The sequence below is a fragment of the Gobio gobio genome, assembly GCF_949357685.1.
Source record: "Gobio gobio genome assembly, chromosome: 22".
In the NCBI taxonomy this organism is placed as follows: domain Eukaryota; kingdom Metazoa; phylum Chordata; class Actinopteri; order Cypriniformes; family Gobionidae; genus Gobio; species Gobio gobio.
Genome location: NC_137118.1, coordinates 9,791,559 through 9,816,692, shown reverse-complemented (window position 1 = coordinate 9,816,692; position 25,134 = coordinate 9,791,559). Strand labels below are relative to the sequence as shown.

Sequence of the window (25,134 nt, the reverse complement as noted above, 5' to 3'; positions counted from 1 at the left end):
TGTATTAGCAGGTTTGCTGTATTAGCAGGTTTACTGTATTAACATTAGCAGGTTAGTGTATTAGCAGGTTTGCTGTATTAGCAGGTTTACTGTATTAGCATTAGCAGGTTAGTGTATTAGCAGGTTTGCTGTATTAGCAGGTTTACTATATTAGCAGGTTTACTGTATTAACATTAGCAGGTTAGTGTATTAGCAGGTTTGCTGTATTAGCAGGTTAGTGTATTAGCAGGTTTGCTGTATTAGCAGGTTTACTGTATTAGCAGGTTTACTGTATTAACATTAGCAGGTTAGTGTATTAGCAGGTTTGCTGTATTAGCAGGTTTACTGTATTAACATTAGCAGGTTAGTGTATTAGCAGGTTTACTGTATTAACATTAGCAGCAGGTTAGTGTATTAGCAGGTTAGTGTATTAGCAGGTTTACTGTATTAACATTAGCAGCAGGTTAGTGTATTAGCAGGTTTGCTGTATTAGCAGGTTTACTGTATTAGCAGGTTTACTGTATTAACATTAGCAGGTTAGTGTATTAGCAGGTTTGCTGTATTAGCAGGTTAGTGTATTAGCAGGTTTGCTGTATTAGCAGGTTTACTGTATTAGCAGGTTTACTGTATTAACATTAGCAGGTTAGTGTATTAGCAGGTTTGCTGTATTAGCAGGTTTACTGTATTAGCATTAGCAGGTTAGTGTATTAGCAGGTTTGCTGTATTAGCAGGTTTACTGTATTAGCAGGTTTACTGTATTAACATTAGCAGGTTAGTGTATTAGCAGGTTTGCTGTATTAGCAGGTTTACTGTATTAACATTAGCAGGTTAGTGTATTAGCAGGTTTGCTGTATTAGCAGGTTTACTGTATTAGCATTAGCAGGTTAGTGTATTAGCAGGTTTGTTGTATTAGCAGGTTAGTGTATTAGCAGGTTTGCTGTATTAGCAGGTTTGCTGTATTAGCAGGTTTGCTGTATTAGCAGGTTTACTGTATTAGCATTAGCAGGTTAGTGTATTAGCAGGTTTGCTGTATTAGCAGGTTTACTGTATTAGCATTAGCAGGTTAGTGTATTAGCAGGTTTGCTGTATTAGCAGGTTTATTGTATTAGCAGGCTGTCACTTTAAGACCTAATACACGGATAATATTGACACACATTCGGTTTCTTTCCCCAACTGATATCGTTCACTTAAAGCATAACCGACTGTGTTTATATGAATACTCATCAAGACAGCCATTTTGACATAACTGTGTGTGTATTTGACAGTTCGAGTATGTAAAAAGGCACGAAACAGAACTAAATCACACGCTTCATACGCTTTCAGAGAGGCGGCTTGTGTGCACGTTTCAGTGTGTGTGTCAGACAGCAGACAGCAGACAGCGCGAGACTACAAGGAGTTTTTCGCAAGTCATTGCGTTTAATAACTCTTTTTAACGTCAAGAAAGTCACATAAGTAACAGACGTGTGCCCAGTCTATTCTCTGCTATATGCGTCGACCTAAAACGTACACTTTTCACAATGTTGAAGTAGCCTATTAAAATCATTCAGATATTGCATGCTGTTGCGATATGTACATTTGCGATATTTCGATAATTTCGATATATTGTGCAGCCCTATCAGGTGGTGTGTCTACAGTATATCAGCTGTTTTCAACTGCAGTTTAAACAGACTGTTATCTAAAAGTGAATAATAACTTATAATGAATAATACTATTTATATATGTTTGTGTTTGAGTAAAATGAAAATTTTTGTTTTATTCTATTAACTACTGACAACGCTTCTTCCAAATCTCAAGAAAAAACATTTTGGTCAACTGGTCAAAATAAAAAAAAAGATGCCATGTTTTCCGACCTTGCATAATGCAAAGAAAAGTTTATATTCATTTTTAAACAACACGATACTAATGTTTTCCCTTCGGAAGAGTTAAGAAGTCAATATTTGGTGGAATAACCCTGAATAACCCTCCAATCACAGCTTTCATGTGTCTTTGCATGCTCTTCCAGTCTTGCACATTGCTGTTTGGTGACTTTATGCCACTCCTGGCACAAATATTCAAGCAGCTTGGCTTTGTTTAATGACTTGTGACCTTCCCTATCTCTTTTGAGCACATTCCAAAGGTTTTCAGTGGGGTTTAGGTCTGGAGATTCGGCTGGCTATGACAGGGTCTTGAGCTGGCAGTCCTCCATCCACACCTTGATTGATCTGGCTGTGTGGCATGGAGCAATGTCCTTTGGGAAAAACAAATTCTTCAAGTTGGGGAACATTGTCAGAGGCAGAAGGAAGCCATTTTTTTTCGTCCAGGATAACCTTGTACGTGGCTTGAGTCGTGCGTCCTTCATAAAGACAATGTTTTACTTGGAATTTGGAAGAATTGTTGTCAGTAGTTTATAGAATAAAACAAAAATGTTATTTATGTATGTATATATATATATATATATATGTGTGTGTGTGTGTGTGTGTGTGTGTGTGTGTGTGTGTGTGTGTGTGTGTGTGTGTGTGTGTGTGTGTATATATATATATGTATACATTATATATTTATGTGTTTATACACTGATCAGGCATAAAATTATGACCACCTTCCTAATATTGTGTTGGAGTTTTGGAGATGCTCTGACCCAGTCGTTTGGCCCTTGTCAAACTCGCTCAAATCCTTACGCTTGCCCATTTTTCCTGCTTCTAACACATCAAATTTGAGGACAAAATGTTCACTTGCTGCCTAATATATCCCACCCATAAACAGGTGCCGTGATGAAGAGATAATCAGTGTTATTCATGTCACCCGTCATAATGTTATGCCTGATCGGTGTATATAAAATAGTATTTCCAACTCTGTTTCACAATCCACCCCACAGAAGCAATACCCAAAGCATTCTGTTTCAACTGAAGTCCCATCTTTTGGAGAGAAACATCAAATCAAGTCTTGGGTAGGAAAGAGGATTAATGTAGGTTGTTAAAACTGCTTTGGGGATTTACCGTGATGCCAAAGTCAGACAGTCAGACAGCAGCAATCATCATACAAACTGTTCTCTATGTCACTACAGCAGGCTTTATCTCAATAACACACAGAGGGCAGCCAGTGATCAAATCTCTCAAATCTCATTTTAGTGATGATGATGATGATGATGATGATGATGATGATGGTTTAATATTAAATGAGGAATGCATTTATTGTTTGTTTACTTTCAAGATGGCTCATCAAAGACAGTTCTGAAAGGTCAAATACAGAACAATGGACTTTGAGAGACCTATCTTTGTTAATGCTTTCATCCCAATTTGTAGAAAGTTTTAACCCTTAGTTTGAGTTCTGGAACATAGTAGCTATATCAATGACAATGCTGATAATATCAATAAATATGAAGTTTATATTATATGCATATGCAGATACAACAACTGCACAGAATAAATTTAGAGGTCACAAAAATAAATAGAAGATGGTCTATTTTGAGACTAGCAATAAAAAACACTTTCAAGTCGATTAAGCATTGTCGTGACAGCAGAGACGCGATGCTGAACACTGAAAGTTTATAAATTAACAAGTAACTGCAGGTGACAACAACAATGAACGAGACATGATAGAAAAATCACTTACCGATTCGTATGACCTGCTGGTCACTGAAGTAAAACTTTGTCATCAAGTCAAAAAGGAAAAATAACAGTCTTTTGCGCTTATCCATAGCTTTGTAATCAAAATATGTAAAAATGAAAAAACTTCATGTCATAAAACTGGATTTAGTGTACCACAGCGCGCGCTCATCAACCATTCACCTCCCATCGCGCGCAATGGAAACAGCTCCTCGAAAAAACAAGTTATTGCCTCAAAAACAACACATTATCATCCTTTACCGGAAAATCCACAATGTAATGAGTCTTCAAGATATTTCAGGTAAGATTTTGTGCTGATATCCCCCGTTCATCGCTTCAGATACTTGTAGCACACCGCACGCGCACTGCGAGGATAGTAAAGAGCGCGTGCCACTGACCGACACATGATCCAGACGCAGGATTAAAGCAAAATCTGCTCAGCGTTTGGCTTTCTCACGGTGTTATCTTCATTTTAAAGTCCGCACAGACTTTTTTCCAGGGTCTTAAATTATTTCCCCCCCAAAACTAGCCACATTGAGACAATCTTTGAGGTAAAATTAGCTAGCTGAATGCCGTCATGGGAAGTTAGTTGTTCGCATTCACTTCATGTTCCAAAAACATGCATGAATAAGAGAGTCCTCAGAATAATAGTGACGCTGTCTTGTTCGCACGAAATGTTTTGAACCGATTCTTGACTCGATTCGAAAAGCGTTTGTAGAACGCTTGACTGAAAGGGTTGACTTTGTTAAGCAATACTGTGAAAGATGTAGGCTCATATTATTTTTTACTACTATTATGATCTTCTTAATAATAATAATAATGTTATTGTTAACCTATTACTAACTAAAATGTTGGAACAGTAATCACAACTTTTGACATATTTACATAACCTAATAGTGAAAATAGTGATAATCATCAAATATCAAACGTATAATACATCTGGAATCACTTTTGATTGATTTGGAACGAACCGATTCGGTAAATTGAATCTGATTTACCAACGCCACAGTGAATTGCCAAATGGTGGAACACAACGCCACCTGTTGGGCAAATCTTATAACAGCCCCTATGGCGAAGGAAGAAGCAGCAGAAAGAAAACTAAGATGTTATTTGACTAAATTAAACATGAAAGGCTCTAGTTGAGGGCTCGTGGCACACATTAAAGGGTTAGTTCACCCAAAAATGAAAACTATCCCATGATTTACTCACCCCTCAAGTCATCCTAGCCTAGGTGTATATGGCATTCTTCTTTCAGACGAATACAATCGGAGTTATATTTAAAAAATGTCCTGCTCTTCCAAGCTTTATAATGGCAGTGAATGGCTGTTTCTGTTTTAAAGTCCATAAAAGTTCATCTATCCATCATAAAAGTGCTCCACACGGCTCCAGGGGGTTAATAAAGGCCTTAAATATAATCTTTAATAAAGGCCTTTAATATAACTAAATTTTTGGGTGAAACAGCCATTTGCTGACATTATAAAGCTCGGAAGAGCTAGGACATTTTTAAATATAACTGATTGTATTTGTCTGAAAGAAGAATGTCATATACACCTAGGATGACTTGAGGGTGAGTAAATAATGGGCTAATTTTCATTTTGGGGTGAACTATCCCTTTAAAGTATACTTTCAGTTACTTATTTTTTATTTAATTAAAAAAGACAATGTCTAATTAAAAAAGACTTCTGTCACCAAGTCAACCATTTTTACAATTCACTAAGGCATGCATTTGCATGAGAGTCTAGGCTGGCATAGCAAACACGAGGCCAGCCAGCCTACAAACAGAGCCTCCCCCATGTGGAACCGAATGGAGCTCAGACCATGATCGGCATGGAAGTTGCTGAGTGCCGTCCAGGACACAGGGATGAGAGTAGTGAGTGAAGCGAGCAGGTGCAAACAGGCTGCTCCAACCAGGCAGCACCTGGCTCTGTCAGGACGGGTGCACTGAACGCTCACGAGTGAAGTGATCCATGCAGCCGCAGCCAGAACCAAAAAGAGAGTTATAAAGTAACGAGCTGACCACAGGGCTGGATCTAAATAGGCTTTACATGTTAATGAACTGGCATCCTGGTTAAAAGAGCATTTCCATAGTCCTCCATGTTCAGTGTCTCCACCTCGGTAGTCCGGTGATCACGGCTACACAGAGAAAGCCAAAAAAAAGAAGCAAAAATCAAAGCTACTATATCAACACAGAGGATTCTTCCTCGCCTCAGTTGGATGAATGTGTCATCTGTGGGATTCAACGACTCATCCATGATTTCTTCATATTGATGGTCGGCTGTGGCTGTTAGGAGAGAAGTAAAGAAGAATTTCAATTTCAGTCCTGGAGCTTTTCCAATAATGCATGGTCGCATCTTCATCTGAGTGCATTTATTGACAGATTTATGCTTTATTATTCATTATAATTGACTAGTCAGCAGTGTGTGGAAAGAATAGAAATGCATTTTTTTTTTTTTTTTTTTTTTTACAATCGCTAGGACACATTTCTCAATGCTTAGGCCACTTTTTCAAAACTCTTCACACAGTTCTCCTAACCAACTTTTTTTTGGGATCAATCAATCTCTAGTGTCTCAATCTCTACAATCTCTAGTGTATAGAATATAGATAATAGGTAATTAAACTGAAAGGCTAACACCTGTGTAGGTTTTCTGATACATCGAATAGTTTTGATAGTATTTAATTTTTTAGATTCAGAATATATTTAAAGGGGTGATGAATTGAGAAATCAACTTTCCCTTGAGCTTTTGATATATAAAAGGTGATGGTAATATAAGAATATCCTGTAAGTTTCAGAGCTGAAAACTTCCTTGTTAGTCAAAGAACAGCTTTTATTGACACCAGGCCCAGCAAACGATCGATCTCAGAATGTGCCCGGCTATGACGTGAGAGTGTAGTGAAGCACCGCCTCAACAGAAGAAGAACAACGCATGATTCTGTAGCCCCGCCCACCAACTCGTGCCACTAACATAACAGCTAAGAGCAGCATAGGGTTAAACAACATTGAATTTCTAAGCAGTAAACATACCACATAAGCTTTTCGGATTCTGATTTTTAAGCATTCGGATTCCAATATTACGAATGCATGGATGAACTTTATTTTTAATGAATATCCAGCTCACGTGGGGAAGACATTGCACATATGTTAATTTAACCACAGAGTCGTTTGTAAACAAGAGACTGGATTTGCAGACAGGATGAGATTACATGAACGAATGAAGCAACACACTAATGTGAGTAAAGAATGTTTTTTATATGTGATAGTATTGTTACAGATTGTTTGATATCTATGGATTATGTGTACGTGTCTAACAGAACATACCATAGCATGCTGTCACAGGCTGGAGAATACTTTATTTGTGGTGTTCTTGGTTCATTACTGTCTTGATGTGCGTTGTTCACTCTCTTGACTCGATATTTGAAGGGCGCGCGTGGTGTGTGTGTGTGTACGGTTCGCGGTTATATTCATCGATCAGGCGGGCCAAGTAACGTTAATAAAAAAATATAATTCCAGTCAATCGTGGGTGGATGAGAGATTAATCATTGTGTTTGTTTGATAAAGACATTTTGCGAGCCCTGGCTGTGGGCTGGGCGATTCATTCCGGTTGCCGTTTGCCACACGCTGTCACCAGGGTTGCCAGGTTTTCACAACAAAACCCGCCCTATTGCTACTCAAAACTAGCCCAAAACAAGCCCAATCGCATTTTCAGGATTTGGAGGTCTTTTTGGCAGGGCTGCCTGCTAAAATTCGCTTTCCCAGGGCAAAATATCACATAATTGGGGTCGCTTCAACCGACGGACATGATAAACAGCCCGCGGCAACCGTGTTGAAGTAGCCCAATTCCATGGGAAAACCGCGGACTTAGCAACACTGGCTGTCACTGACAGGGGGAGCAGAGGCTCATTAAATATGCAAATCTTATCCAATCCTAGCCGTGGGCGTTTACTTCCAAGTCTTCAGTGCGACACGCCCATCAAAACCGAGCGTGTCTTCAGAGAGCCTCAAAACCAAGATAATAGCCTTTTACTTATTCATTATGATGTTTTTGAATGTAAAAACCATGCGAACGCAATAAGTTGACCTCAGACAACAGTATAAAAAAATAAAAAAGCCAGTTCATGACCACTTTAAATGTTGCATTAGTGTAGCAAATTGCTGTCTTATTCAATTTTGTATTAGGAAAAGAGTATGTAAATGTGCAAATTGGCCTGAATAAGTGCATAGAGATTTTGTGTCTAAGTGAGAAATGTATTCATGTCCCTTGAAATGTGTAGTCATTGAATGCATTCTGTGCCAAAGCAATAATAAATAATCCATCCACAGGTTAGCTCACGTAGACTGCTGTTGTAATATTGAGAAATGGGTCCTAGCGATTGTAAAAAACAAACAAAAAAACATAAAAAGTCTTATCTATAAGCCAAATCAGTCACTACTAATCATCGCAACCCATGCAATGATCAGGAAGTCCAACTAGCTGGTCAAAATTCATCATCTAAAACATCATTTAAAACTCGTTCTTACTTGACGGTGGATAACATTTCTCCAAGACACTGCGTGGAATCAGAGCTGGACTGAGAAGGGCCGCATGGGAATGTTAGAAAAGTTAGTTTATCTGTGTAAATTTCTAAGATTTACGTCATTATGTGGAACAACTGTCCCTGAGTTTGTTGTTGTGGTAACATTCTTCTTCCCTCAGACTCTCATGGCCAGACAGCTACCTGAAATAGAAATGTGATGTGCTATCTAGCAAATGGCACATCTTATTTCTTTTTCCTTTAATGGAACTCATGGTACTAGAAAACTGGTCGTATGAGTGTTTTATTGACAGTAAACACGTGTAAATGGTGGTTCATTTTCTAAATAAAAATGTTTTCTTTACAGCAGAGCAGAAAATGATTTCCCAACATTATGGCGCATTAGATGTTTAAAATGCTGCCCAGATGAATATGATCAAAATCTGTGGTAAAGGTCTATAAAGTTGAGAAAACACCTTTTTAAATTTAAGAGAAAAAAGACCAAACTAATATGGGTCCCATTTACACAGGTCAGGCATAGCATTATGACAGGTGAAGTGAATAACACTGATTATCTCTTCATCACGCCACCTATTAGTGGGTGGGATATATTAGGCAGCAAGTGAACATTTTGTCCTCAAAGTTGATGTGTTAGAAGCAGGAAAAATGGGTAAGCGTAAGGATTTGAGCGAGTTTGAGGGCCAAATTGTGATGGCTAGACGACTGGGTCAGAGCATCTCCAAAACTGCAGCTCTTGTGGGGTCTGCAGTGGTCAGTATCCATCAAAAGTGCTCCAAGGAAGGAACAGTGGTGAACCGGCGACAGGGTCATGGGCGGCCAAGGCTCATTGATGCACATGGGGAGCGAAGGCTGTAGCTCAAATTGCTCAAGAAGTTAATAATGGTTCTAATGGAAAAGTGTCAGAATACACATGTGCATAGCCGCAGACCAGTCAGGGCACCAACAGTGGGCATGTGCGTATCAGAACTGGACCATGGAGCAATGGAAGAAGGTGGCTTGTGCTGATGAATCACGTTTTCTTTTACATCACATGGATGGCCGGGTGCGTGTGCGTCGCTTACCTGGGGAACACATGGCACCAGGATGCACTATGGGAAGAAGGCAAGCCGATGGAGGCAGTGTGATGCTTTAGGCAATGTTCTGCTGGGAAACCTTGGGTCCTGCCATCCGTGTGGATTTTATTTTGACACGTACCACCTACCTATGCATTGTTGCAGACCATGTACACCCTTTCATAGAAACGGTATTCCCTGGTGGCTGTGGCTCTTTCAGCAGGATAATGCGGCCTGACACAAAGCAAAAATGGTTCAGGAATGGTTTGAGGAGCACAACGAGTTTGAGGTGTTGACTTGGCCTCCAAATTCCCCAGATCTCAATCCAATCGAGCATCTGTGGGATGTGCCGAACAAACAAGTCCAATCCATGGAGGCCCCACCTCGCAACTTACAGGACTTAAAGGATCTGCTGCTAACATCTTGGTGCCAGATACCACTGCACACCTTCAGGGGTCTAGTGGAGTCCATGCCTCGACGGGTCAGGGCTGTTTTAGCAGCAAAAGGGGGACCAACACAATATGATCATTTATAATGTTATGCCTGATCTGCGTATATTATTTTTTACAATAAGCGTCAAAAAAAATTATAAAAAGGTACACTTTTGCTGCTATTGAGGCGGGATACGGTTAAGGTTAGGCACAGGTTTTGTGGTATGGTTAAGTTTTTTTTTTTACACACACACACACACACACACACACACACACACACGCACGCACGCACGCACACACACACACACACACAATTGTTAGGACTAGGATTTCCCAATACTTAATTACTTTTTCAAAACTTGAAACTTCACAACGTGCTGACAACAGAAGTCTACGTGAGCTAAACTGTGGATCGTTTATCATTGCTTTGGCACAAAATGCATTCAACGATGACATCTTTCAATTTACATGAATTATTTTCTCACTTTGGCACAAACATCACCAAAAGGGGAAACCTGGGGATTATTTTGTACTGTAATGTAAAATATGAACCATGTAACATGAACATTTGCTAGTGTTATGGCAGAGATGATTTGAGACATGAATAAAATGTTTGGGGTAGTTTCAGTGCATTTTGAATGTGAAATCAACTGCTGTGCCAAGCTGAAAGTTAGGATAACTGTGTGAAGAGTTTTGAAGAAGAAGAAGAAAAAAAGAGACCTAAGTAGGGTATTGAGAAATGTGTCCAAAAAAAATAATTAAATAAAAAAAAATAAACTAGGCTAATATTTAAGTGAGCCCCTAATATTTACACACCAGACTAAGAAAATGCGGAAAACCTGAACATCACACCAAAAAGAAAAAGAAAACGAACTAGGATACAAACTGATCAAGATCAGGAACTAATGGCGTTTCATCTAGCTATAAAAGTGGCTGAGCTTAAACACTGTTGCCTCATCAAAAAATACAAAGGACAAAAATAACCCGCAGGAGAGATGAGGAAATGCTGGCCCTGGCTCAGTGCCCATTTAATATGACTCATCTGTTCCCCTTCTGCGGGTGGAAAAATGCAGAAAATACATTGTACAACTTTTGTTTTGTGTTCGGTAAAGCAATTTCGTTGACGTATTTTCATGAGGGGAAAGTTGGCCTTGGCACAGGGCGTCACTGCCACCTTCTGGTGGTTATGTCAACTGCTTCTCCCTATCAGGTTTTGAATAAGGATTAGAGATAGGGACCAATCAGGTAGCAGCTTCTCCACTGAATGAACCAATCAGAAGCAGAGAAGTCAAATTTTCACAAGAAAGTAAGATTTCATACAACACCGGCCATTGCGTGAAACCTGAAGCCTTAGCTTTCAGTATGTTTGCATGTGGACATAACCTGCTAAAACATCTATATTCGTTGTATTTTTTAACAAGACAAGCCACTGCGTTTAAAAACCACACCCAACTTTATTTCAAACACCGCACATGGGTGCCGTGTTGACAAAGAACAGACCACATACAAAGTTATTTGGATAAAACTGCAAATATAAATTAGGAAAATTTATTTTAGGTTAATTATTTCCACAGTATGAACATACACAGTCTTAAAAAGGCAGAGGGTAAAAGCAAGGATTTTTACACTTTTGTCTTAAATAGTCGATTTCATTAAAAGGGTGCAGTGATTGCGTTTCACGTCGAAGGGCATCTCATATGTTAAAAATACACTTGCAGGGTGTAACGTGTCCAACTTTATCATTCTACAAAATACCATAAAAGACTCAAACTCTTTAAAATCTCATTCTCACCAAGTATGAACAGGACAGATCTGCTACATTTACCACTTTGTAGGGGTGCTTCGAATTATAATGCCTATCTAAATGTCTGGCTGTTGAATTTTACAAGCACACCAAAGCCCATAGAGAGAGAGGACTATGGGTAGTTTGATTTCATAACCGAAAAACTTTATATTATTGCAGTTCTTACTTTAATTTTCAAGTAGAAGAACATTTCTCTGCGTGTTTGGTGAACAGTGATCCTTAATACTGGGTTGCTGGTGACCTATAAATAAAAGGGAACAAAGATAGCAAGCGAGGAACTGTTGGGTTTGTAACAGGAACGCCATTCAACAGCTAGTCGAAACTGTCGTGACACTTCCAGGGTATGTCGCCACGCTCGATAAAATCACCTGCGTATAGCCATTACAAAGAACTAGCGAGGTTATACGAAGCGTTAAGTCACAAATCCCTGAATTAAAAAAAGGAGGATATGAAGCACAACTGAACAGATTGACCACGATCTTGTGTTTGAAACCAAATAACAAAAATACAACAAGATCAACTAAAATAACATGTAGCTGCCTGTTGTCTGTCAGTATGAAGCCTCTATAAATACATTGGCTATACAGTTGGCATCTTTGAATGTTCCTTTTGATGTTTGGACTTAATAAGGATGGAGTGGTTTGAAGCATCTCAAGAAGTTTTGTGTGGTGCAAGTTCTTCAGTTCTGGCTTTCAGAAGGATTGTCAGTGCATCGTGTCCGTGAAGGCATTCTCTCTCTCCGCTCAGAAGATGTCGCTGTTGCAGCTGTTTTTAAAATCGTCCCTGCGAACCCAAATAACCTCACAGTCCCTCTCGGAAGCGACGCCCTCCACTGCACACTGCTTTCTCAGGAGGGTCAACTTTGGGGGGGCTTGGGATTTTGGAGATTTGTCCTCCGAGAGTCCGTTAAGACCCTTGACTTCATCTTCTTCCACCAAAAGGGCCTCGAAGGATTCCTCCAGGCTCGGCTCGGAGGAAGGGGCCCGGACGGACTGGCAGTACTCATCGTCGTCGCTGAGAATGTCCGTCTCCTTCACGTCGCCCTGGTTTTCGTAGTGCTGCAGGTCAAACTGATCCTCCACCCAGCGGTCCGTGTCTTGGATGGGCTGCTGGGGTTTCTGGAGCGAAGACGACAACGGGGACTCTGTCGGGGTGATGGGTGACAGGTCCTGGGACGAGCCATCATCGAAAATCACACCTGTGTCTATGGTGAAACGATTACGGATCAGCTTCCGGCAGCCGAGGGTTCGAGATGGGTCTGAAGCTGCAGATAAACAGAAAGAGATAGTGTGAATGTTTTTTATTCAGTAGACCATTTTTTCCACATTGGACACATTTAAATTTGTTATGTAATGATCAGCACACCCTACAGCCGGAGACAAAAATTGGTGCTTTAATCATGTTAGTGAGAGAAAGATGGAGAGCAATGGTGGGAGAGTTAGCAGGGATATAGGAAGAGGAGCAGAGAGAAGGAAAGTGTTGCAGAGAAAAGTAATCAATGTTCAGTTTGTGTCAGACATACCAAACCTACCCGCTCTGTTCATGGTGGGTCGTGAACCCTTTAGCGCACAAAGCCGTTTCCCTCCAAAGGGAATATACTGCTGATTTTGAGGTAAACTCTCGGTCTTCATTAACTGACGTCGTTGTTTGTCCCTCAGGATGGAATGAACGGTCTTTAGGAAGTCTTTTTTACTTTCTGGAGAGCTAAACAAACAACAAAAAAAGCACATTCAGATCTTTTACTGAGGAATAGAATGAAATATACAGTTTTTCAGTGATTCCAAAAGTATAATCAGTCCCGCCCATGTGCGTGGTGGGAGCGGCGGCCCTGAGTATAATAAAGTATATTTAACAGTACACCCACAAATTAAAATGTAGTCACTTTCTCAGCTTCAAGTTGTTCCAAACCTGTACGAGTTCTTCTGCCGAACAAATTTTTTTGTTTACCGACATACTTCAAAATATCATCTTTTGTGTTCAGCAGAAGAAAAACTCCTACAGGTTTGGAACAACATGAGGGAGAGTAAATGACAGATTCTATAACAAAATGTCAAGTGGCGTTTATTTTTATTTAAAGAAAGATAGCAAGTGAAACATTTCACAAAAAAAAAAAGTTTAGGAGACTTCTTTGTTCTTTAAATTGAATGTCTCAGAAAAGCTGTTATCAGATGTCTCTTGGTGAGATATTTTTTGACTATCAATGCAGTGATATTCAAAGATTTTTAAGAGTGGCCAAGTACTTTTTGGGGGCCATTATAGTTAAAGGGTTAGCTCACCCCAAAATGAAAATCATCAATTACAAACCCGTAAGACCTTCAATTCATCTTCGGAACACAAATCAAGATATTTTTGATGTAATCCGAGTAATTTCTGAGCCCTCCATAGACAGCAATTTAATTATCACTTTCAAGGCCCAGAAAGGTAGTAAAAACAGGGCTTAAAAACGGAAAAAAATATCAATCGGTTCACTCCGAGCAGAATCAATATTATAGCGTTTCCGTTTTTGCGTTCCTCAATAAACATTACTGTTCCGAAAACGGTTTGATTTGAAAAAATACCGGTTAATAACGTTATTTTAATTTAGCCTATACAAATATGTATAAATAGACTTATTTTTCACTCAATAATAATAATAATACGCATGGTAATTAAACTTGAATATTTATTTCATAACATTTTTAAAACCACAACAGAAATACATACATTAATTACAAAGCATAAACAGCGGGACCTGTTTTAATGGAGCGTTAGACAATCGAAAGTGGCCCTCCTATGCCTAATTCTTTTCAGAAGAGTGATAACATTCTTTGTACATAACTTTTTCAACACGACTTGTTTTAAAAATCGCATGAATAAAGAATAAATAAACTGGATAACCATTGCTCTTTTAATGCACCGTCAACTGCTAATTTCAAAGCAAACACTGCGCAACACGTCCTTGCATCCCATAATCAAATTCAGTCAGCTAATAAAGCTTGATCATTTAATGCAATATACCATTTAATAAGAAGCATCATTCGTCTAAATAGAAAACATTGACCTGTTCTGTATTGGCAATCTGAAAGACTATAGGAAAAATGTTTGATAGATGCTATAGCAACTATAGTTACTATAGTAACCTACTTGGATAGGCTTAAACGGAATCCATAAACTAGCCTAAATCAGTCTATTTTAGCTTAAAGTCCGTACTGCTTATTTAAACGTACGAAAAGAATGTCCTCCAATACCTGCACATTCATTTTAGACCTCAGCGGGGAAAGAAATGTACTTGAGCCATGTAAATGCGCGCTCTGCACTGACTTGCGTTACTGGTAGATTCATAGATGATGGTGCGCATTTCACTCACGCTTGATCCGTCAACGTCACATGCTGTAGCTACTCTATTCATGATTGGTCACTGCCAAATTAAAATATTAAAAGAACGATAAAATAACGTTATTAACCGGTTAATGGCCATTTCAAATTAACGTTTCTGTTCAGAACGATTCAAATTGATTTTGATTTCGTTTTTGTTCCTCTTAAAATTACGTTCGTTTCCGGTTTTCGTTTTCGTTCCTTGAACCGGTTCAGAGCCCTGAGTAAAAACATTATTAAAATAGTCCATGTGACTCCAGTGATTCAACCCTAATTTTATGAAGCGATGAAAATACTTTTTGTGCGCAAAAACACACAAAAATAACGACTTTATTCAACAATTTCTTCTCGTCTGTCAGTCTCAAAAATATCACCCAAAAATGCTACCCCTCATGTCATTCCAAACCTGTAAGACTTCAGTTCATCTTTAAAACACAAATTAAGATATTTTTAATGAAACCTACAAGATGTCTTTCCTTTTAAAATCCACTAACCCAAAATTTTGCTTCAAAAAGAACAAATGAGGTATAGATGTGTTACACAGCATATTTGAGCTTCCATGTACCATATTTGATGTGCTCTATGTTTGTGTCAGTCATTGTTTATATGTGAAGAAAAACCTAAATGAAATGTTCATCATACAAAGCAATCTTAAGACTTAAGAAAAGGATTATACCTCTCAATTCATGTGGATTTCTTCTCCGATCTCTTTATGAACTTTCGGAAGCATCAAAGTATTGGTTGCGTGGACTTTCAATGGAGGCACAGAAATCTCTATGGTTTCCCAAAAAATATTTTCATTTGGGTTTCAAAGATGAACGTCAGTCTTACGGGTTTGGAACTACATGAGTAATTGACAGAATTAATTTTCGGGTGAACTATAAGTTCCTTGTGCGTTTTTGCTTTAGTTTGAATTGAGGAAATATGATCTTTATCTATACGCCAGTTTTCAGGGCTTAGGTGTGCATGCCGTTCTGGACCACATCTCACCTGCAGCAGATGTGGAAGGTCCTCTCAGGTCTCCCTTCAGATTCTGACCTCATGTGAACAATCTCACACAGTGCAGATCCCTCTGAATCTGAGATGAAAGAAACATCAGGTTAACTGTACGCTGGTAAAAGGACTGTGAGAAAGTGGTAGTACAATGAAAAACATTAAAACCCCATGAGATCAGGACAGGGTTAATGAACTTCATGGAAGACACGGACCCTGGGACAATGAACAAGAGTGCAGACCCCAAGTTCCTGTAGGATGACCTTTGAACCCCTCCACCATCAATAGGGAATAGCAACATTATGGCCTGAGCCCATAAAAATTTCCACTGAGCCAAAAGCAGACTTAACTGGGCTCATCAGGGTTCAAGGGATGTAGAATGCATTACTCACATTGTCAAAGTGAATCCACAGCTTGAAGCTAATATACCACACAATTCTCAATAGGTCCGTGGGAAAAGAATAAGACTAGTAGACCAATACTTACTAGGGAGGTTGCGAACTTGGAGAGCGTCTGTAGAGATCATGTGTCTAAAACGAAACGGGTCCCTCTCATCAAGGACTGAAGCTCTGTGAGATGCACCCTGAGACAAATAACACCAAAAAAAATGTATGAGGACTTAAAAATACATCTTTATGCCATCAACCACATGACACGCTGAAAACAAGAAGTTAGGGAAGTGATATATTCTCCAAAACACATTATAGTTTTATATCGCAAATAAGTGAAAGGTCTCTGAGAGTCCATGGTCACTAATTTTTGTTGGGCAATAAGAGGCGGCAGAAATTAATCAAGTACAAGATAAGGGCATCCCTTTTTCACACTCAATGTGCCCTTCAATAAAAAAACTACACCTCTTAAAAGTGCTAGTCTGTGAGCACTTAAACTAGCTCTGTAAGCCTATGTCACATCTCCAATAATGAATAATGAAGAAAGGGGAAAAGCACTTACGATTTTTTTCTTGTGCTTGGAGCAGTCTTTATACACAAAAACAACTGCCGTTTTGAAAACTGAAGGAGAAGAAAAATTAAATAAAACATTAATACAAGACACACAAAACCATGCAACTCTAAACATTCACAATAGGAGATGCTTGGGGCTCTTTTCAGAATAGAGTAAAAACGTGACCCGGTGATACACTGCTAACTTCAATGGCGAACTGACCCATTTTTAAAGTATCTGTAGGGGTTCTTCTTCTAATATGTCTCAGCCAGAGGAAAAAAAGTTGTTGAATGCGTATAAATGCAACTTTAATGCTTTAAGAGCCACAGGACAAGGTGGTTCCTCTAATGTCATTGTGCCCAAAGACACAGCTGGCCTTTACTGATGTAGGAATCCATTACTGTAGGGAACATACTAATGAATAAGAGAACAGGATTCTATTTCGGGAAGAAGCGCTTCACGAGCACTCACCGAAAGCAGCCAGCTCTGGGTCTCTCTTCCCCTTCATGAGAGAAGAGGGTGGGTTGATCCAGACCACAGTGTCATGCAGCAAGAGGTCGCCCATTGACAGATCAGCAACCTATTAGGGAGTTAGATGACGTCAGTGCGCATATCATGACATTTGGTGGTGGCATTAAACTATTTGTTAAAAGGAACACGCAGACTTTTTGGGACTTTAGCTTATTCACTGTATCCCCCAGAGTTAGATAAGTTCATACACACCAGTCTCATCTCTGTGCGTGCCATAACTCTGTCTGACGCACCCACCGCTAGCCTAGCTTAGCACAAAGACTGGAGGTAAATGGCTCCAGCTAGCCTACTGCTCAATAAGTGACAAAATAATGCCAACATTTTCCTATTTACATGTTGTGATGTGTATAGTTACATCGTGTACTAAGATTTTTCTAAGAAGAAGTTGTGATTTTCTAGACCGATATGGCTAGGAACTATACTCTTATCCTGCGTAATGATCAAGGAACTTTGCTGCCGTACCATGGGTGCAGCGGCACAATGATATTACACAGCGCCTGAAAATAGTCCCCAGCACACTCTCTGTGCAAGCAGGTTGACACGTTGGTTATGTTGACAGAAGTTAGCCTATTTTCAGGCGCTGCATAATATCATTGCGCCGCTTCACCCATGGTACGGCAGCAAAGTTCCTTGATCATTACGCGGGAATGAGAGTATAGTTCCTAGCCATATTGGTCTAGAAAAGCGCAACTTTTCATTTTCCGTCGGTCTTAGTACACGATGTAACTATACACATCACAACATGTAAATAGGAAAATATTGGCGCTAAGCTAGGCTAGCGGTGGGTGCATCAGACAGAGTTATGGCACGCACAGAGATGAGAATGGTATACAGGTACTGATCATATAATTAGAGTATCATCAAAAAGTTGATTTATTTAACTAATTCCATTCAAAAAGTTATATATATTGATGTATATTATATTCATTCATTACTCACAGACTGATATATTTCAAACATTTAATTTAAACATTTAACTTTCTTTTAATTTGGATGATTATAACTGAAAAACTAAGGAAAATCCCAAATTCAGTATCTCAGAAAATTAGAATATTGTGAAAAGGTTCAATATTGAAGACACCTGGTGCCACACTCTAATCAGCCAATTAACTCAAAACACCTGCAAAGGCCTTTAAATGGTCTCTCAGCCTAGTTCTGTAGGCTACACAATCATGGGGAAGACTGCTGACTTGACAGTTGTCCAAAAGACGACAATTGACACCTTGCACAAGGAGGGCAAGACACAAAAGGTCATTGCAAAAGAGGCTGGCTGTACACAGAGCTCTGTGTCCAAGCACATTAATAGAGAGGCGAAGGGAAGGAAAAGATGTGGCAGAAAAAAAAGTGTACAAGCAATAGGGATAACCGCACCCTGGAGAGGATTGTGAAACAAAACCCATTCAAAAATGTGGGGGAAATTCACAAAGAGTGGACTGCAGCTGGAGTCAGTGCTTCAAGAACCACTACGCACAGACGTATGCAAGACATGGGTCTCAGCTGTCGCATTCCTTGTGTCAAGCCACTCTTGAACAACAGACAGCGTCAGAAGCGTCTCGCCTGTGCTAAAGACAAAAAGGAAAAAAGTGGTCCAAAGTTGTGTTCTCTGATGAAAGTAAATTTTGCATTTCCTTTGGAATTCAGGGTCCCAGAGTCTGGAGGAAGAGAGGAGAGGCACGCAATCCACGTTGCTTGAGGTCCAGTGTAAAGTTTCCACAGTCAGTAATGGTTTGGGGTGCCATGTCATCTGCTGGTGTGGGTCCACTGTGTTTTCTGAGGTCCAGCCGTATACCAGGAAGTTTTAGAGCACTTCATGCTTCCTACTGCTGACCAACTTTATGGAGATGCAGATTTCATTTTCCAACAGGACTTGGCACCTGCACACAGTGCCAAAGCAACCAGTACCTGGTTTAAGGACCACGGTATCCCTGTTCTTAATTGGCCAGCAAACTCGCCTGACCTTAACCCCATAGAAAATCTATGGGGTATTGTGAAGAGGAAGATGCGATATGCCAGACCCAACAATGCAGAAGAGCTGAAGGCCACTATCAGAGCAACCTGGGCTCTCATAACACCTGAGAAGTGCCACAGACTGATCGACTCCATGCCACGCCGCATTGCTGCAGTAATTCAGGGAAAAGGAGAAACCCCAACTAAGTATTGAGTGCTGTACATGCTCATACTTTTCAGTTGGCCAAGATTTCTAAAAATCCTTTCTTTGTATTGGTCGTAAGTAATATTCAAATTTTATGAGATACTGAATTTGGGATTTTTGGGAAGTTTTCAGTTATAATCATCAAAATTAAAATAAATAAACATTTAAAATATATCAGTCTGTGTGTAATGAATGAATATAATCTACAAGTTTCACTTTTTGAATGGAATTAGTGAAATAAATCAACTTTTTAATACTAATTATATGACCAGCACCTGTATATGGACTTATCTAACTCTGGGGGATATTCAAGATTCAAGATTCAAGATTCAAGAGTTTTATTTGTCACATACACAGTTATATACACAATATACAAGGTCACGGTGAATGGTGGATATGGTGAATAAGCTACGGTGGATATGGTGAATAAGCTAAAGTCCCAAAAAGTCGGCATGTTCCTTGAATGCTTCTTGCACAAATTTGAGTCAAAGACCTAAGGGAGACTAGCGGAATTGTACCTCTTTCTTCTCAGAGCTCTGCTCGCTGATGAGTTGGTCAAACACAGCTCCATACTCCTCGTGAATCTTCTGCATCTCGTTTATGTGACTGGCCACTTTGTTCATGGCTTTCATAGCAACTATAAAAAGATAAGATAAGAGACTAAAGTCAATCATAGAGAGAGTTACAAGTTACAAACCCCAGTTGTGACTGGATTCATTTGAATATTTTGCCATATTCAACATTTAATGTTGGTAAAGGTTCAGGACTGGTTTCAAATTAGAATTACACTGGCTTTTTTTGTTACTGTAGCTTTAAGAATGTGTGCAAATTACCTCTATTCTGATACAGGGCTGCAAGATTTTTTTGAGTGGTGGGTGGATTTAGTGATTTTTGGAAATGTGATTGCGAAAAAAAAAAAAAAAAACCCTCTATAATGCTTTGCTTGATTGGTCAAAATGACTATGAATGATAATTATTAGCATTATTATTGTAGTTGTAGTATAGTAGTAGTAGTATAAGATTAAGAGATATTACTATTGAAACATTTCACTGTAACACTAAGTTTGGGAAGATGCATGTTGCATGTGCATGTTGCGTTCCCAAATGCAAGTTAAGGTTTTATTTGAATCAATCTCACATGCCTACTGATTGGCCAATATTTTACACATAGAAGGTAGTATAGTTTACACTGACTCATTTATAAACTGGTGAACTGGGAAGAACAAGCCCATTTCTGTTTTTCATACTGTGTTTTCAAGTCTTCAAAACCTGTTAATCTTGCTCAGAATATGAGCTGCATCATATTACTCTATCTGTGGCCGAACATTATGCACAGTTAGTATCTGAATCTCCATATTTACCATCCAGGTGGTAGTGTTCCTCGCTGTCGGGGTCGGTGAGAGAGTAAAGCTCTCTCAGGAGTAGTGGGTATTTTAGGACTCTCTGAATGGGTTTGATCAGGTAGGACTCCAGCGTAGAGGAATGCTGCTGCCTGGGGTTCCTCTCAGCCAGGAACGCCTTGAACTCCGGGTCTGTTTTAGCTGCACCAAAAGAGTGGAGAAATTATGGGGTGGCACAAGAATTTCATATCAGTTGTGTCCTCGAACTAGACTTTAATTTGGACAGGGGTCTTAATATACTTAACCCATTGTGTTCAAGACGAACTTCTTAGCTTTCTCAACTGCCAGAATGTTAGCTTCACATTTTATACTCAAACACATTTAACCATCCAAATATTAGTCAGTCTCTCACTGTCATTATAACTTGGTCTACTTTTCCCACATGAACCATCTATATTCATATACATCAGTGAAAAAGCTTTGGTGCCTTGGGAAATGGCCGTTTTTTACAGTACACCAGTAAAAGGGGCCATCATTCTTCAGCAAAAATGCTTTAGGGGAACATAATTTCCGTGTGAGAGAGTAAAAAACACCCTCTAGCTTTGAATAAATTCTGAAAACTGACCTTTGGCAGGTGGTAGGGGTTCGGAACAAGTAGTAAGAAAAGTAGCAGACTTAGAAAGCATGCAAGCTATCCAGTCATTGCACATGACAAGATACCTCAAGGATCTAAAGGCTTTCTTGCCCTTTAATACTAGAACCGCCACGGGGTAAAATTTACCCATTGCTGTTTTTCAAATGTACTTGACAGATTTTCAATAGAACACCCAAGTCTCCCAGTCATTGACTTTTACTAAAATTGTGTTATTTACAATCCCCTGTTGTTAAAAATAGTTTAGATAAAACCAGATTTAAAAAAACTGGGCATTTATACCTTTATGTGCCAGCGGGTCAAATTTACCCCTATATAATTCCTTTATTTCCGCGCTGTGTTTGAGCAACGTGTAGGCTTACTGTAGTCACACAATGCACGATCAAATGAAGAAGTTTTAGCCTATTTATAAAATGTTCAAACTTTGGATTAATTATACATTTTTGTCTTGCAATTTTTGTTGTGTATTGTTTGCTGCTGTGTTGCTATTTATTCAAGCCTGCCTGTTTCCTGAAAAATAATATTTACGATCTATGATGTAATGAATAAAACAACTTTCATGATTGATTACCCCAAGTTTATTGGTGTTGTTCTCTTATTCAAATTATATAACTAAACAAATGAATAATTAGGTAAAACTGTGCGCTTGAATTTGTCGTTGCACATGTCATACATCCTATGCAGTGCGGTGTATTATTATTGCTCTTTATTGTCTATTTAGGGTATTTTAGTAATTTGAATAACATGGGTTATCTTAATATGTGATTAATGACATTATAATATTACATCACCCAAATATGTATTTATTTCCTTCTAATTATCGTTGTCATTGCAGGCTGATTTAGCCAATATTCAGCAAAAAGTGATTAGTGTAACCTGCTTAAAATAGCATAAAACAACAGGACAAAAACATAGTTGATGACTAAAAATAATAATTTCATGCCTCTATATGAAGTGAGTGGCATAATACAGTGACATATTAAGTTTTTAGCCGTATCAAAACAGTATAATCTGCATGGGTAAATTTTACCCGCTGGCGGTTTTAGGTGTACCGCGACCCCTGGCGGTTCTAGTGTTAAATCAGTGCTAATGCTAGTAAACCAGTCTCTGAGAGTGCAGTGGTGTTACCTTTGGTAAGGACCTTGGGGACCTTTGTGTGGCTGGCACAAAATGCACTGTAGATCTTAAAACGGTCCGCATAGTACAGGAAGGATCCGCCAAGAGAAAACAGAACTTTCTGGAAGTTAGAAGAGAATGAATTAGAAAACAAAGAAAGAATCATCATAAAATGTGCAATTAGTAGATAGCGATCTAGTGCTCTACTCAGACTAGCATCAAATTTGACTAATAAATGTACCTTGAACTGATCCACTCTCTCCAGTTTGTCTAAATCTGGAACTAATCTGGTTCCATCTTCCAGAGTTTTCAGAAACTCCACTTGGAATTCCACCATCTCCGCCAAGTTTCCAAAAAGCACATCCAGCTAGGAATGTAAAGAGAATATGAGAGTCTTAAAGGCAATTTACCAATAATATGTTCAGAAGTTAATAGTATTCATAATTATACAAGAAAGAATATTTAACAATATTAATAAGAATAATAAAAACTAAGGAAATATTGTCTCACCTCATCCTGTGAAAGGAAGCTCTCCTTCTGCAGGGGGTTCAGGTAGCGCTCTATCAAAATGTTCAGGTCCTGTAGAGAGACAGAACAATCAGGAGTGATTTTCATGCAGCGGTTACATTTATTCTGTGTGAACATTCAGGACTAAAAAAGAAAGTTTGATCATGATCAAATCTAACATTAAAATAGAAACATGCCATGCTTTGAAGATACTGACCTTAACATAGGTCCTCTCAGTGTCCACCAGCTCACTGATGACTTTCCGGAGTTTATAAGCATGGGAGAGCTGGCGCGGGGTGAAGAGAACAGGCGTGGGTGAGATGGGGCTGGGCACACATGATGATGAGGAGGAAGAGGAAGATGAAGAACAGGAAACAGGACCCTCGTTGGAATTCATATCATGAAGGTTGCGGCAGAAAGCAGTCACCTGCTCCGTACTCTGTGGAGGGAAATGATTGAACATTTAAACACCAGAAACAACTTGCCAGTACGAAATAGCTTAAGTAAAAAAGTTTGTAGGAGAGGCAAATCGACATATCTATTGACAAATGCTGTTCGCTTCTTGTCTTTGGTAAAGCCAATAGCAAAACATTGTTTTAAAAGCATATGAGGATTATATGGAAGCTTGTTTCTGCCACAGAATAAAAAAAATAAAATAAAAAAAAAGTAATTGCAACCTTTTTCTCTCACAATTCTGATCTTGCAATTTGTGAGTTTACATTGCACAATTTTGACTTTTTTTCTCAGAATTGTGAGATATAAACTCGTAATTCTGAGACAAAAAAAAAAAGTATATTTTTCCCTCAGAATTAGACTTTACATCACGCAAATAAGAGAAAAAAAGTCTAAGTCAGAATTGAGAGATATAAACTTGCAATTGCGAGAAAAAAAGTAAAAATTGCAGGGAAAAAATTCAGAATTGCGGGAAAAAAAAGTCAGAATTGTAAGTTATAAAGTAAAAATTTAAAGTTATAAAGTCAGAATTGCGAGAAAAAAAGTCTGCATTGTGGGGAAAAAAAGTCAGAATTGCGGGAAAAAAAGTAAATTGCTGGGAAAAAAGTAAGAATTGTAAGTTACAAAGTAAAAATTGTAAGTTATAAAGTCAGAATTGCAAGAAAAAAAGTCAGACTTGCAGGGAAAAAAGTCTGCATTGTGGGGAAAAAAAGTCAGAATTGCGGGAAAAAAAGTCAATGGCGGGGAAAAAGTAAGAATTGTAAGTTATAAAGTAAAAATTGTAAAGTTATAAAGTCGAAATTGCGAGAAAAGCCAGAATTGCGGAAAAAAAAGTCAGAATTATGAGAAAAAAAGTTGAATTGCGAGTTTATATTAAAAAGTCGCAATTATATTTAAAATAGTTTTATTTCGTGGCGGAAACAAGCTTCCATAGAATTATTTTCAGTGAAATTTTTTTTTATAAATATTAATAAATACAAATATTGTAATATAATTATAATATTTAAACAAAACGTAGACTATATAACCACATAAACACAATGCAAGAAATGCTACAAATGACAAACTCTCTGACTCGAAAAAGTCTTGATCACGCAAAAAATAAGGCTCTAAAAGGTTCACCCGCAGCAGGCACACACACCCACACAGGTATTCAGAGCATTTAACAGTCAGAAAGAAGCATTTCCAGTTCCAAACACACACATTCGGCGAGTTTCTGGCTTGACTCCAAAGACAAGGCACATCATGCCTTACGAATGCTTGGGTAAAGCGTAATTAGAAGTGTCTGTGCAGTAAATAACTTTAAGAGGCTCTATGTCAGATCTCTGAAAGGACTCCGTTGTAATTTAGTACTGAACAGTTCATCTCCTTTGGAAAATCCATCCAGTGCCAGATTTCCCATCGAAGAACATGTCAACAAAGAGTAGGCTACACACTGCCCTCAGCCAAGATTGTTTCGGCTTCCCACCATTCAAAGCACCCTTGTTCACACACACACAACATTCACAGACAAACATAACACAATAGACACACTCATCTAGCTTCCAAATACCTGAAAGAAAACAATTAGCATCCACCTAAACGACACAAACCGGTCCAAAAAGACAGATTTCGGTCCAAAAGATCTTCAACCAGTGTCACATCTCGTATGTCACAGGATGAAGTTTAAAGCCAGCACTACTGCAAGAGCTCAGGCTCAGGGTGATGCTCAGGAAGA

The 25,134-nt window shown here is 38.8% G+C and overlaps 2 protein-coding genes across 12 annotated transcripts in view; both read right to left on the bottom strand.

Moving 5' to 3' along the window:
* The window catches only part of grik1a (glutamate receptor, ionotropic, kainate 1a), a 101,288-nt gene extending 97,025 nt beyond the window's left edge, over window positions 1–4,263 (bottom strand). Inside the window, exon 1 of one of the 6 annotated variants that reach the window (XM_079804088.1) lies at window positions 3,568–4,263. In XM_079804088.1, coding sequence (XP_079660214.1) covers window positions 3,568–3,652 — 85 coding nt within the window. In that variant the 5' untranslated portion in view covers window positions 3,653–4,263. The remainder of the gene's footprint in view (window positions 1–3,567) is intronic. The other 5 variants (XM_079804083.1, XM_079804087.1, XM_079804085.1 and 2 more) reach the window with 5 other exon arrangements.
* Window positions 4,264–11,004: 6,741 nt separating this feature from the next.
* Window positions 11,005–25,134, bottom strand: part of tiam1a (TIAM Rac1 associated GEF 1a) — a 108,215-nt gene continuing 94,085 nt past the window's right edge. For 4 of the 6 annotated variants that reach the window (XM_079804073.1, XM_079804075.1, XM_079804072.1 and 1 more), the window contains 12 exons: window positions 23,182–23,403; window positions 22,968–23,036; window positions 22,699–22,824; window positions 22,470–22,578; window positions 20,711–20,890; window positions 19,868–19,986; window positions 17,138–17,246; window positions 16,676–16,734; window positions 16,211–16,307; window positions 15,722–15,809; window positions 12,900–13,081; window positions 11,011–12,641 (listed from right to left, as the gene is read on the bottom strand). In XM_079804073.1, the coding sequence (XP_079660199.1) occupies window positions 12,121–12,641; window positions 12,900–13,081; window positions 15,722–15,809; window positions 16,211–16,307; window positions 16,676–16,734; window positions 17,138–17,246; window positions 19,868–19,986; window positions 20,711–20,890; window positions 22,470–22,578; window positions 22,699–22,824; window positions 22,968–23,036; window positions 23,182–23,403 (1,881 nt within the window). In that variant the 3' untranslated portion in view covers window positions 11,011–12,120. Of the gene's footprint in view, window positions 12,642–12,899; window positions 13,082–15,721; window positions 15,810–16,210; window positions 16,308–16,675; window positions 16,735–17,137; window positions 17,247–19,867; window positions 19,987–20,710; window positions 20,891–22,469; window positions 22,579–22,698; window positions 22,825–22,967; window positions 23,037–23,181; window positions 23,404–25,134 lie in introns of all 6 variants that reach the window. The other 2 variants (XM_079804076.1, XM_079804077.1) reach the window with 1 other exon arrangement.